Genomic DNA, 15,658 nt, shown 5'->3' with positions numbered 1-15,658 from the left:
TCGGCAAATTCTCTTAATAATTCCATATATGCAGAATTAACATCGACTGCTTTAATACTTCTTTCTGCCGATGTTGTGTGAGATTTTCTGGGTGAAAGACGGATAAATCGGAGCCTGAATCGACAAGATATTCCGTTCCTGTAGATCGGGCGGATAAATAGGTGGGGAGAAATGATTGAGAATCATTAGCCGACTCTATCGATTCTCGTTTGCGTTTCCCTGCCATTTGCAGCCAGGAATGTACGATCGGGCATTTTTACCGTGCTTGTAATGGTACCAGCAATAATAGGATTTTTAAACCTTCCGAGGACGATGGTATCGGCATGGATCGAGTACTTGGAAGTTGCTCTAGAGCATGCATTTTACTAACCTCGGCAGTCAACAGTGCAAGTTGCTTACGCAAAGCAGCGATTTCCTCTGCGGCAGATGCGTAAATTTTGAAACATAGAATATAAAAATAATATTTCAAATAATAATTTTACCTGCACTTGAAATTATGTTATTTTCTTGACACTCCCAGTTCCAGAGTCTGACATCACCCGTCAACAATGTCTTTAATTCGGTACTGGGCTACCAAAAGGTTATCGATGACGTACAATTTTTTTACCACAGCTTGCGAAAATTCTTATCACTATTCGATTCGTACCAAAGGTCCCTCGAATCAACATTGATGCGGCATAATGTCCATAAGATACTCAGCAATGCACAAGCGGAGATAGAAGAGAAAAATAAAGTGCACAATGATAGAAAAATCACTGCGCATATCAACTCAAAAACCAATTCATACAAAATTAAATGTGGATAAAAAATCTTGGTCTCGTCGATTGAATGGCAACGCGACAAAATATTCGTGGCAAAACGATGCGAGAATTTGCGGAATTTCTACACTGTGTAATGCACGTGTTCGACGCTTCCCTTAAAAAGAGATCACGTCGGAGTCACCAATTTAGCGGTTAAGGGTAAAATTAAATATATTAAAATAAATTATTCAAACTAACTAATTATGTTAAATAAATGTTTTGTTTCACCAACGTATTTAACAAAGTAAAAAGAAAGTATACAGAAAAGAAAAGTGCTAGGATGCTTGTATGCAGTCCAGCAGTATACAATTTATTGTGTGTCTACGAATGAGATAGAGACGGAATATGGGAAAATCAATGTTCGACATAGATTGCCGAAATTAAACAATTGTAATTAGTGTAGCAACGCTACATATATATATATATATATATATATATATATACATATATATATATATATATATATACATATATATATATATATATATATATATATATATATATATATATATATATATATATAGATATTAGGGTGTGCTAAAAAAAATCGATATTTTTTTTGTACTCTCACCCGAAAATATCATTGGATACATCCAAATAAAAATTCCATCTAAAGGACATCTTTTAATTTCAATTTTAAGAGGTTCTCCATGGAACTTTAAAATTTTCCATTTGAATAACATGGAAAAAAGTTTTTTAACAGTATTTTCTCCTGCAAGCTGAGAAGAAATTTTTTTTTGATAAAATAGATGTATAGATCTTTTTTAGCATCAACTTTTTAACAAGAAATTTCATTGAGTCAACTGTCAATCATTAATATTTGAGATTCTACGGATCTTTAAAATTAAAATTTTTTAAAATTTCGCGTTTTCTGCATTCTGCAGCTAAGCAACAAGAGGTAGAACAAAAAGTTAAATGCCGATTTTTTAGTTCGTTCGATTCCCTAATAAAGCGACCTCAATGAATTTTTCATATCATTAACAATAACGAAGTTAACGACTCATAAAATTTCCTTTTTCTAATTTTTCGCTTTTATCAATTGAACTATCGATGATAGAACAAAAAATTTCGTACATATTTTTAGTGTATCAAATTTGCAACAAAGTTTCAGAGGTAAAATTTTTCCTATTATAAATAGTTGAAAGTTACAGACCCGCTAGTTCTTAATTTCATGATTTTTCAACTATGTTATATAATATATTAATGATAGATATAAAATTTGAATAACAAATATAAAGAACCTTCACTTACAGACTATTGATTGAATACGAAGTACAGAAAATTGATTCCAGAAGTAAATTTTTACTACAGTAGAAATTTTACGAAGGAAATTACGACTGATAATGAAAACAAAAATACTGGTAAAGACTGCTGAATCCTGGAAGAAACATTAAATCTTTCGTATCATAATTATGTTTAAAACTATAAAAATAATTTTTGTCTGTTTTATTTGTATAGAAACTAAAAAATAATGTTCTCATAATTTGATCTATTAGTGGAAATTTTATTATTAATTAAAATTATAACAGTCCACTCGTAATAAAATATTTCAAAGAGGACTCAATTTTATAAATACTTTTTATTTCCTTCTTCTGATTTCCACTGAAGAAGGAATTTTCTTCATAATTTAATATCCTGTACTTCGTATTCAATTAATAGTCTGTAAGTGAAGGTACTTTATATTTGTTATTCAAATTTTATATCTATCGTTAATATATTATATAACATACATGAAAAATCATAAAATTAAGAACTACCGGGTCTGTAACTTTCATCTATTTATAATACGAAAAATTTTACCTCTGAAACTTTGTTGCGAATTTGATACGCCAAAAAGTTTGCACGAAATTTTTTGTTCCATCATCAATAGTTCAATTGATAAAAGCGAAAAAATAGAAAAAGGAAATTTTGTGAGTCGGTAACTTTGTTAATGTTAATAATATGAAAAATTCATTAAGGACTTTTTAATAGGGCATCGAACGAACTACAAAATCGGCATTTAACTTTTTGTTCTATCTCTTATAGCTTAGCTGCAAAATGTAGAAAATGCGAAGTATTAGAAAAATTAAATTTCAAAGATCCGTAGAAACTCAAATATTGATGATTGACAGATGACGCAATGAACTTTTTTCTTAAAAAGTTAATGTTAAAAAAGATCTATACATTCATATTATCGAAAAAGAAATTTTTCCCAGCGTGCAGAAGAAAAAACGGTTCAAAAACTTTTTTTCCATGTTATTTAAATGGGAAATCTTAAATTTCCATGGAGAACCTCTTAAAATTGAAATTAAGAGCTGTCCTTTGGACAGAATTTTTATTTGGATGTATTCAATGATATTTTTGGGTGAGAGTACAAAAAAAATATCGATTTTTTTTAGCACACCCTAATATCTATATATATATATATATATATGTATATATATATATATATATATATATATATAGCGATCACGTCACCACTTATATTATTTGATATTCATAATTTCGGATAAATCCGTCAATCATCGATCGTCATCGATCGCCGAATAGTTTTCCTCACGCGGATACGATATTCGGTAGCAACAGCACACACCAGTACACAGTACAGTAATCACGTACAACTAGTGATATACACGGCAACTAGCTAACATGTATCTAATGCGACCAGCATTATTTTGTATCATATAGTTAATTAAATAATGATTAAATAAAATTAATTATTTATTGTTTTGTTGACATTAATAATTTGGAGTCAGTTAGTTTATTCATCGTAGTGATTAAGTTCCAAGAGCCTCATCCCAGTCACTCCATTGGTGACTGCCCGACGTTATTTCAAGAGAACGCCATTTCGCGCACACGTTTCACGTGGCAAATAGCACGTTGAGTGTATACAACACCGTGTCTACGCTGATAGCAAATCCCGACATATTAATTCCGCGAGTTCTTTGCAACAGTGAAGTGTGTGAATTAAGTGTTGTGCAAGCGTTTTATCACGGCTGGTGCATTTCGAGGCATTTTGGACATATGCCGCACTGGTTTATAATTCAAGGGACACCATCGGGGTACAAATTAAATTGTGATAAAAGTGAACAGTGAATAAAAATTATCGTTCGCGTTCAATTTTCACCCAGTGATAATTTTCGTGCGACGCGAAGCGTCTCGAACATTCCCAAACGGTGCGTCAGCTTCGACGGACACTACTTCGCTTCCAGTGGTATTAAAATTTTGTGTTAGTTTTATTGTGTTAGTGTTTCACATACATTTCATATGGCAGATCCAAAGGTAAACGATGAGTTTGTTGACGCTAAACCAATGATTATCGACTCTCTCAAGGCACCTCACTTCAACCCGAAGCGAGTGAGTTTATGGTTTGCGCAGCTCGAGGCTCAGTTAGCGAGCAACGGCGTAGCAGCTGAGAGAGAGAAATTCAACCACGCTGTTTCTCTCATTGACATTGAGTATGCTTGTGAAGTTGAGTCCCTGATTATCAATCCACTAACAATGACGCCATACGGCGAGTTGAAAGCCACGCTCATTGCGTGTTATTCAAAGTCTGACGAAGCCAAACTACGTCAGCTTCTAGATGGCGAAGCGATCGGTGAGCGATCACCATCACAGATTCTCCGCCATCTTAAATCGCTCGCGCCGGCCATTGACGACGCAGTCTTGAAGGCAAGATGGCTGGCAAACCTACCTGAAAAGACACAAGAGCTTCTAGCCATTTCTCCGACCATGGCTACCATCGATGAGTTAGCCAAGACAGCTGACAAGCTACACGAGATGATTCCAGTGACTTACACCGCTGCCGTAGCTTCATCATCATCTTCGCAGAAGACGATGACGCTGAAAAAACAAGTGAGCGAACCATCTCGTCAGGTAGCAGCACTGACGACAGCTTTTAATCAGAATCGCGATAGATCTCCAGCTCGAAAACAAAACCGATTCTCCCGAAGAAAATCGAAGACACGTAAGCTTGACAAAACAGACATCTGCTATTATTACACTGAGTTTGGTAAAACTGCGTACAAATGTACGCCAGGCTGCAAGTTTTCGGTAAACGTAATCGAGAGTCACTAGCGGCGGAAAGCGACTCTCACGCATCTTCAAACCGCCTTTTCGTCGTCGATCTAACCACGAACACACAATATCTCGTGGATTCTGGTTTAGATCTCTCTGCTTATCCACATGGGCGTATGAAATGCAAGCCTATGCCAATAGGATACCAACTTCACGCAGCAAATGGCTCGTTGATCGGAACATACGGTTGCATCACACTGTCATTAAACCTCGCTTTACGTCGAGAAGTTTTTTAGTGATTTATCATCGCTGACGTCATGAATCCAATCATTGGTGCCGATTTCCTGAGTAATTTTAACTTGTTAATCGACCTCAAGCATAAACAACTACGTGACGGCCCCACCGGTCTCCAAACACGCGTAGATTCAATACGCTGGGATGCAAAATGTATCCAATTAATTAAAGGTGATACAGTTTACCATAAACTGTTACCAAACTACCCGGCTATCACTCGACCTGAAGGGATAACTTCAGTAAAGAAGCATTCCACAGTACACCATATTAAGACGACATCGGGACCTCCAGTTTCGTGTAAAGCGCGACGTCTTGCGCCCAATAAATTGAAAATTGCTCAAGAAGAATCTCGCAAGATGGTTCAACTGGGTATTGCACGTCCATCGACCAGTCGTTGGGCATCTCCACTCCATCTTGTACCCAATAAATCTGGAGACTGGCGACCATGTGGTGACTATCGACCACTTAATGCCCGCATGATACACAACAATTGCCCGGTCAGACGACTCGATGATTTTACCGTAACGCTGCACGGTAAAAAGATATTTTCACTGCTAGATTCAGTTAGAGTCTTTCACCAAATTCCCGTCGCCGAAGAAGACATCGAAAAGACAGCCATCATCACTCCTTTTGGCTTATTCGAATTCCCATACATGACGTTTGCACTCCGAAATGCTGCGCAAACTTTCCAAAGTTTCATGGATAAGGCCACACGAGACTTACCGTTTGTCTTCCCATACATCAATGACGTCCTAGTAGCTTCAAAGAACCAGGAGCAACACCTCGAGCATTTAAAAATTTAATTTCAGCGCTTACAAGACTACGACTTGTCATCAACGCAGCCAAATCGATGTTGGACCAGTATGAGGTAAAATTTTTAGGTCATCACATCAGTGACAAAGGTATCAAGCCATTGCCCGACAGGGTAGACGCAATTATTAACTTCAAATTTCCTAGTACGATTTCTGTATCACGTGGTTTTCTAGGTACCATAAATTTCTATAGGAAATTTATCAGAAATGCTGCAGAAATCCTTACACCGTTGAATAAACTGCTCGAGAGGCCAAAAGTTAAAGGATCAACGCTGATCGTCGAGACACCAGAACTCCGACAAGCTTATGACAACGCAAAGCAGGCATTAGCCAACGCTGCAATGCTTGCACATCCGAGCATCTGAGAAACTGGTGAGCAAACGCTACGTTTGGCCATCAATCCAGAAAGATTGTCGAGAATGGGCCAAAGCTTTCATAAATTGTCAGCGAAACAAGATCCATCATTACGTGTTATCACCTCTCGCACGTTTTGAATTGCCGACGCAACGTTTTGAGCATAGCCACATCGGTTTGGTCTCTTTACCAGTACCTCGCGGCTACAACAAGTACTTGACGATCGTCAACAGATTTACCCGGTTTCCAGAAGTCGTGGCACTTAAAAATGAAGACGCAGATACTGTCGCACTTGCGCTGTTTAGAGAATGAATCTCAAAATACGGTGTACCCACCAGAATAACGTCAAACCAAGGAGGACAATTCAGATCATCGTTGTTTCAATGGCTGAGCAAATTATTTGGCATAACACATTTGGTGACGACGCTGCATCATCCTCAATCTAATGGACTGGTGGAACGCCTACACCAACAACTCAACGCCGCACTGCTGTGTTACGACGAGCCTTCATATGACGCGCTACCAGTTGTCTTACTTGATCTACTAGCTGCCTGAAAAGAGGACATACAAGCTACCTCAGCTGAGCTTGTATACGGTGAACCGATTCGTCTACCAGGTAAACTACGAGTTCCGTCAAATAAACACGCAAATGCGGAAAACGTTTTATGTGATTTAAAAGCATATTTTAATAACTTGGCACCGGCTGAAACCTCGCGTCAGGGACAGCGTTCTGTTTTCTGTTTCAGAGACCTCAACACTTGTTCCCACGTACTGGTGCGAGTTGGACAGATTGGACCATCATTCTTAGCTCCGTATGAGGGTTCATACAAAGTCGTCGCGTGGCACGATAAATACTTTATCGTGAACTACAAACGCACAAATACAGCGATGTCCGTTGACAGACTGAAACCTGTCTATTTCGTAGCCGACGACGTATAAAATTATTTTTTTTTATATAAACCCATTTAAATTCATTTTTTTTTTTTTTTTTGTTTATTATTTATTGTATTCTCTCTTGTTAGTACTCTCTTCACAACGTAGCAAGCATGCTCAAATTATATTTTTTATTTTTGTTTTGCATTGTAAATATTTCTTATTATTTTTTATTTGTAAGTAAGCATCATATTTTTTGTTTAAGAGGGGAAGTCCTACAGCGACCACGTCACTACTTAAATTATTTGGTCTTCATAATTTCGGATAAGTCCGTCAATCATCAATCGTCATCGATCGCCGAATATTTTTCCCCACGCGGATACGATATTCGGTAGCAACAGTACACACCAGTACACAGTACCGTACTCTCGTACAACTAGAGATATACACGGCAACTAGCTAACACGTATCTTATGCGACTAGCATCATTTTATATCATATAGTTAGTTTAATAAACTTAATTATTTATTATTTTGTTAACACTAATAATTTGGAGTCAGATCATTAATTTATCGTAGTGATTAAGTTCTAAGAACCTCATCCCAGTCACTAAATATATATCTACATAAATAAAATCATAGAGGTCTGCAGTTGTGCGCGCATCATGGAAAAACTACTGGATGGATTTCAATTCCGTTTTCGAATTTTTATTTTTTAGACACTTGGCTCTTATATAAAAAAAAATTATTGCGATATCTTTATTTAATATAAAGTTATTGAGATTTTAAGAAACAATGATTTTTAGAAGCACTGCGTGTTCAGTGATGCGTGTTTCCTTGCCGCAAAGAAGTAGGGCAAGCGGTGTAGTGCGCATGCGTAAGAGAGGGAATGTCTCTTTTACCTCTGCCTCATGATAAAGTTAGGGCCGACTGTTATGGGGCTAGCTGGAGTACATATTAACAATTGACACTATCCTGTGGTTTTACTATTTACAACTTTTTTTTACATAGAAAAGTGCGAGAGAATAAAAATATTTACTGATGTTCCAACGATATGCGCCAGAATATTAATATCAATAATCAAAACAAAATATAGAGTTAGGGTTGCCACCTCAAAGTTTCAAACAGTCGGGAGATAGATGCATATACTTTATTCATTAAATAAAATCTCAACGATTAACAATAAATTGATACATTATTATTTTTTTTTTTTCGTCAAAATAGACAACAATACATAAAATTGAATAAGTTCAAACATTTTTTAAGTTCAATTATCTATTATCTTTGTACTTTCAGTTCAATTGATTCTCGGCTCAAATATAAAACTTGATTTAAACTTAGCATACGAAGTCAAAATTTGGAGACGTTTTTAAACAAAACGATTTATTCAATGATAAATTTCTATCTATATAATAGTAAAGTTGAATCGTTTTGAATGGTTTTTTTCTAATCAGGGAAGACAAACTTGACGTTTTTTACGGAGGCATGAAATACATTGAGTTTTTACCTTGGTTTCGGCTTAACTGACTTACTTAGATTTAAAAAGTTGAAATTAAGTCGAAATTGACTTGGTTCCAACGTTAAAACTGAGGTGAACTATGAAAAACACATTTTACACTAAAAAAGAAATTCGCTTTCAACTTGGTTTAGCAAGTCTAAAGTAAGGCGAAAAAATAACTTTTTTTTGACTTATTTAAGAAAGTAAAAATTAAGGTGAACGACTGTTTTGCACGAAGTGAAGATTAATAAGCCTGATTTAAAAAAAAAAAAACAATCCAAAATGATTTAAAACGATTCAATTTTACAACTATATAGATATATATTTAACATTGAGTAAATCGTTTTGTTTAATTAGGGAGTACAAACTAAAATCAAAAAATCTCTAAAAGTTAAGAAAAATTTCATTTAAGTCGAAAAAGTCGAGATCTTATCAGAAAATAGATAACTTCAATAGAAAATTAGGTGAAGCGAGCTTAAATCAAGTTTTATTTTTTGCTCAGATTGTTGAATAACTTGCAACATGAGCATGACAGACATCATAGAAAAATCAATTAATTCCGTTTAACAAAAAATAAATTTACGTAATTCGGGAGATCTTATTTTAAAATCAGGAGTCGGGAGACATTAAGCGATTTCGGGAGTCTCCCGATTAAAACTGGAGAGGTGGCAACTCTATGTAGAGTCGTCTAACATTACAAAATTCCCAGCGAAGTGGATGGGTAACGGCTAGTATATAGATATCTATGAATTGGCATTTATTTATATATGAATGAGCACAAAATCCTTTTAAAACTATAAATTTTGGTTTTCGCTTCTAAGATGAATATGAGCGTTAGATAAAGTTCCCTAAAGTGTAAAATTTTATCCGAAGATAAAAAAATTTATAGCACTAAAATTTTTAATATAAGCATCAAATAAAAAATAGAATGCCACTAAAAAATGTAAAATTTCTTGTCAATAATTTATTTTTGTTAACTGTCATTTTTTATTAAGAACTAAAAGTTTCCATTATTTTTTATCTATGTTATGTTTAATAAATAAAAGCAAATTTCAAATAACATTGCTTGTTAATCAATAATACTTTTATTTATTAAAAAATGACTAGTGTTGGTGCTGAGTCGACAGTGCGATATGACGCGCCGTCCTATCTCAATGCGGCGCTCGCTCGAAAAATTTAGACTATCCAAATTTGATCGAAGCCATCCAAATTTTTATTTGATTATTTGAATTTAAATAAGCAATATGATACTGAAGAAATAAATTCCAAATGTTTTACTGATTCGAAAATATGAATAGTAAACAATAAATTCTAAAAATTTCATTGAATTATCTTTAACGGTTTTTCTGTAATGGATTTATTAATTAAAAGTCCGCAAAATTTTTATCATAAAAATAATTGTTGTTAAAACAAAAATTTCAAAAAATGGTTTTGAAGTTTAATTGCTGATGGTGACTTCTTCCTGAAAAAATATATAAACCTAAATTCCTTGATCAAATGGAAAATAGGGGGGGGGGGGCACTTGACGTGATCTTGCTCATACGCGATTCAATTAATATTGCTCGTACATTGATACATAAATTTTTTAGTAGATTCCATAGAAATCTATCTTTTGCATTTGTTCTCATGGTGAAATTTCCAAAGAATTCCCCCATAATCTATCATAATTGATCAAGTAGGTTCGAAAAATACCGTTGGTTCAGAAGTTTTTATATATATGTGTGGGGTAGAACGCAGTTTCGAGAACACGATTGCGTCTACAATTTTCATCAGATCTTAATAAAATTTCATACACCTATTCCATGGGCGATTATCACAGTTAATTCGAAGATAGGCTGAATCGTTTGAATGGCTTTGAAGTTTTGGCAGTTTGAAATTTTATGATTTTTCGTAAAAATCACTTTTTAATCACTGCTAAAGCTTATGTAATTTTAATATTCATACACAATTTTCGTTAGAAGTATCTGAAAGATTATCTAATAATCTTTAATTTATGACCTAAAAATTTATGTTTTGACCATTATTTCGAATAATTTGATGGCTTTAAAAATTTTAATAGAATCAAACAATGTTGAAAATATGGTTTCCATTCCAAACAATTTCAGCATTTCCTATTGTAATCCAATTTCATTAGTTTTATTTTATTGTGAATAAAATAACCTGTAGATTTCACATTTTTTTTATATTTTAAAAGTATTTCTTTCGTTATTTTTGATGGTTCAAATGTACCTGTACGCCTTATAATTATAACTTCCGTGTTATCGTGATGACTGTTAGAAATCTTATTAGATCCTAATGAAATTTTCTACAGATATTCCATATTCCATGGGTGATTTTTTTGATTAAGTTCGAAGATGGGCTAAATCGGTCGATTAGTTCAAAAGTTATAGCTGTTTCATATTTTAACGACTTTTTAGAAAAGTCAGTTTATATTCACTGTCAAGGTTGAATAACTTCGAATTCAGAACTCTTAGACGATTTCTGGAGAAAGTACCTTAAGGTTTGTTTAATAAGTTTGAATTTTTAACCTTAAACATTATGTTCTGACTTCTTTTTTCAATAATTTGATAATTCTGAAAGTTTCAGCAGAATCGAGAAAACTTTAAAATATGGTTTTTATTCCCGATACCTTATGTATTTCTCAGTATAGAAGTGACTTCTTAAAAATTGACATGTTCGCTCGTATCACGATATACTTACACGATATAGATACAAAGTATCACGTAAATATTTACTTTTGAGCTAATTATTGAACATTATTGTGAATAAATATATAAAAAACGCTTATTCATTTATTCTTTTGGATCCTAAATTTTTAAATTTAAACACAACACGTAACCCTTTTGATCTTAAAAAGTTCATAAAAAAGGGAAGCATTTTCGAGCTTGAAGAGCTTGAAAATGTATTTATACTAATGTTTTCGAGCTCTTAGAGTTCAAAAACAGCGGGAAGTTTTGGGACTGACCCGCAAGACCAACCGATGCCCAGATTTTTTTTTTCTTTGTCTAGATAAAATTTATGAGAATCTGTACCGATCGAAATAAATTTCTATAAATTTGATCGTCAATTCGAGCAGATCGACTTATTCAACTTAGATATTTACTTTAAAAAATTCTACTTTCTTTCGGCTGCCGAATGAGCTTTTCATTTGGCAGTGTATTGTTATCATCGACTTGATTAAATTATTAAAAAATAATGAGTAATTGTATTGAACTAAAAATATAAAAATAATTAAAACTAAGATATGACTTATAATTTGAAATACAAAAGAATTAAATAATTATAAAAAGAAAAGTAGTAAATAAAAAATAACTATTAAGAATGAAAATACTTTAATTGAGTACGTAATTGACATTGATATTTTTATTGACGGTAAGAAAATCAAAATTAAGATCACTTAAGTATTAAATACTTCAACAGTACTTAAAATACAAATGTACTCAAATTCGCTATTTCCTCATCTTGATAGATATTAAAAGTGGTAATAAAAGATTAAATTATACCAAAGTAAAATCCTTGCCTACAGCAACAAATACTAACACTCCTTTAATATCACAAACTTGTCCAATGATAATAAATCTCTTACAAAAAACAATTATTTTTATAGCATAAAAGCAAACACCACTCGTGTGGACTTGTATGATTGTATATAAAGTCGAAATGCTCCAAGGCAACATAAAATTCATTTCATACTATTCAACTAAAGTTCAATCAATACTTGTATGGCTATTTACAAAACTTATATTCATAAGTGAGTTTGTTATACATAACTTTGGAACATGCATAAGTAACTCCCGAGACAGTTTAATTACTTGAATTGAAAATCAGAACAATTGATTTATAACGGAAGCATTCTGATATCTTTCATCGAATATTTTTAGTTTCAATAATATTTTATTGTAGCTTTTTGTAGTGATAATAAACAATAACGAAAGTAAAAAATAAATTATTGTCATTTTTAGATTAAAAATAACACTCAACTCTATTAATTTTAATTTTTAAAATAAGTTACATATACAATCATTTAAATATTTCCATTGATTTTTTAATTAGGTCACTTATTCAATGAGAATTACTGTTATTGAATAAAATTTATATGGTATATAATTATTGGGGTATTAGTGAAATAAAAACTTTATTATGTTATTTTAAATTTTACACGTTAGGCATTATAAATTTTATAATTTAGCAGATTCATTATCAATTTCAATGAGAATTTTTTGATAGTAAGTTAAAACTTCAATTTTGACGATAAAAACTCATATTTTGGAGGTTACAGCAATCTAACATTTTATTTTTAATTTTATCAAATTCGTCATCGAGTTCTTTATACTCATCAGTCTCGTTATTTCTACATTAAATAATTTGAATTTTACTTCGAACCTAAATATATAAATTATTTACCATAAATACTCGGTCGATTTCATTAATTATTGATGGATCACTGAACAAAAAAATGTATTTTCAAGAAAAAAAATCTGGGCGTCGATTGGCTCTGCGGGCCAGCCTCAAAACTTCCCGCTGTTTTCAACCTGAAAGAGCTCGAAAACATTAGTGTAGATATATATTTTCGAGCTCCTCGAGCTTAAAAATGCTGTCACATGCAGTTGTTTTTTCACGATCTTTTCAAGCTCTAACAAGTTACCTGTTATTCTGAAGTTTAAAAATTTAAGAGTCGAAAATCATTGATGAAGCGGTTTTTAAAATTTAATTACTGATTTTGTTCAATTAAATAAGTGTATTAAGGCAGAAATCAATGTCAGGGATCAAAATCAAGATTTAAATGAGTTTTGACTCATGTAAGAAACAATAAAATATGAAATATCCGAGAAAAATATTAAAAACTACGTTTTATCGATTTTATTGTTGATTATGTGATTCAAACTAAAAACCAAGTTCGATGACATTATATGATCGAAAGAAATCATAGAAAGAATGAGTTAGTATGATGTCAGACACATTTTAGTGGGTTATATGATGATTTATCCAGAAAAAATAACATAAAATGGTATTTTATTAACTTTTCAACGATGATATCTTCCAAACTAATCAATCGATTTTGACATTTGAAGTGGCGATCGGCGTATTTTATTGAGTTCTAGAACTGATTAGATTTTGTAATTGTTTGGTTAAGTTATTTCAAAGAGATTTGCAAATAACTGTTTTTTACCATTTCTTTCTCCCTCGATATCTCTCGAACAAATTAACCGATTGAGATGACTAAGGTGGTGATCGACGCATTTCATCAAATTCTAGAGCTGAGTAGATTTTGAAGGCGATCGTTCAAGTCGTTTCTGAGAAATCACTAAAGAACTAAAAAAAAAATTTTTATTTTTTTCGTAATTCGCATATATTTTTAAGTCTACTGGATCAAATGATCTGAAATTTTCAGGAAAATTGATGGCCAACAAGCTCTTTCGAATGCTGCTTCAATCATCCAAATCAATTCATTAGTTAAAAAGTTACAAAAAGTTTACATACACACACACACACACACACACACACACACACACACACACGCGCGCACACACACACACGCACACACACACACGCACACACACACACACACACACACACACACACACACACACACACACACACACACACACACACACACACACACACACACACACACATACATACATACACACACTCGGACATCATTCTGAAAATAGTCGGAATAGCTTCTTAGGACCTCAAAACGTCGACATCTGCTGAATACTCGATTTTCAAAAATCGGAATGAAACTAATAACTTCCCGAATTTTTGGAAATTCACAATTTTCTTAGCGGGAAGTTAAAAAAAAATTCCATTCGCATCCGAAAGGGAAGTTTATTTCTCATTACTCATTCATTAAATTCCAATCTTTCAGATAACAGTTAATTGACGCCAAATTTTTTTTGACATTCTTTATAAATTTCAAAGCCATAAACTTTTACAAGAAATAGTCTAATGTAACGGGGTAAGAATTATTTATCATTGATTAAAATCGTGATTTTCTGCGGCTGTTCAGTTACCCGAGCCGCAACTACTAATGAGTACCAGAATCAGTTTTTCGACAGTTTTTCGCTCCGAAAATGCTTGAGTTAATGATACATAACGTAAGACAGTGACTGAAAATCGGAAGAGTCAACCGAGCGGACAAGCCGACAGACGTATATCTGCCCGTGAAGATTAATCAGGAAAATCTGAATTCTAACTTGTTGGTAAACGAAATGATTCGTAATAAATCCTGTTATTATCAAACCTCGCGGAGATCATTGGCCACTTAGTAATCTTGATTCACCATTTTTCTCAATGAAATTCGGTAAAATAATTCTCGGAAAGAAAGCCAGCATTATTTAATTAGGAATCGTTCAGTACCAAGTTATAAAATCAGTGTTAATTAAAAGTGCCTTACGGAAAAATAAGTTCTCAGCATAAAAGCTAAAAGTTATCATACGTCAATCAATAATCAATATTAGTGATTATGTGAATAATTCACGGTAGGAGGGTCTGAAATTATTAATTGTCTTCATACCAGTAGTGTTTGAAAATATCGATTTTCGGCAAAGAAGCCAGAATTAAGGTAGTTTGGCACTCGCATTCCCAAGTCAAAAAAATAATTTTTTTTTTTTTTTTTTTCTTTATTACAAGTGATAAAAGAACTGTTTTCATTAATTATAATTATAATTGATATTAGTGTTAATTAAAATTAAATCAATATGTATTAAAGTTGAATAATTATAATTATAAAATTCACATAAATTTAATTGACTAGAACTAGAATATTTCGAGGTTATACCAACTGTCATAAATTTTTTACAGTTGGTACCATAATCTTTCTAAGATGTCATGTTTACTCACTCTTTAAATAGGTAAGTATATCCTCAACATAAAGGATGTCAACTGCATTTATGTAAATAATTTTAAATGATATATGTATTGGTATCATAATTATTATCATGATTGGAATTAGAAATATTTAAAAAAGTAAAATAATATTTAACTGTAGAAATCAAACTCAATAATATTATCGATATCAATAAGCAA

At 32.8% G+C, this 15,658-nt stretch overlaps 1 protein-coding gene across 1 annotated transcript; it reads left to right on the top strand.

The window, feature by feature from the left end:
• The first annotated feature begins 4,046 nt into the window (after positions 1–4,046).
• On the top strand, positions 4,047–4,856 carry LOC103580629 (uncharacterized). The gene has a single exon (XM_008562451.1). The coding sequence runs from the start codon at positions 4,047–4,049 to the stop codon at positions 4,854–4,856; it is 810 nt and encodes a 269-aa protein (XP_008560673.1).
• Positions 4,857–15,658: the final 10,802 nt, after the last annotated feature.

Source organism: Microplitis demolitor, chromosome 8 (genome assembly GCF_026212275.2).
Source record: "Microplitis demolitor isolate Queensland-Clemson2020A chromosome 8, iyMicDemo2.1a, whole genome shotgun sequence".
NCBI lineage: Eukaryota > Metazoa > Arthropoda > Insecta > Hymenoptera > Braconidae > Microplitis > Microplitis demolitor.
This window is presented reverse-complemented; position numbering and strand designations above follow the sequence as displayed.

Coding starts and splice junctions, on each gene's coding strand:
- LOC103580629 (XM_008562451.1), top strand. CDS start 4,047: ATGGCAGATCCAAAGGTAAACGATGAGTTTGTTGACGCTAAACCAATG.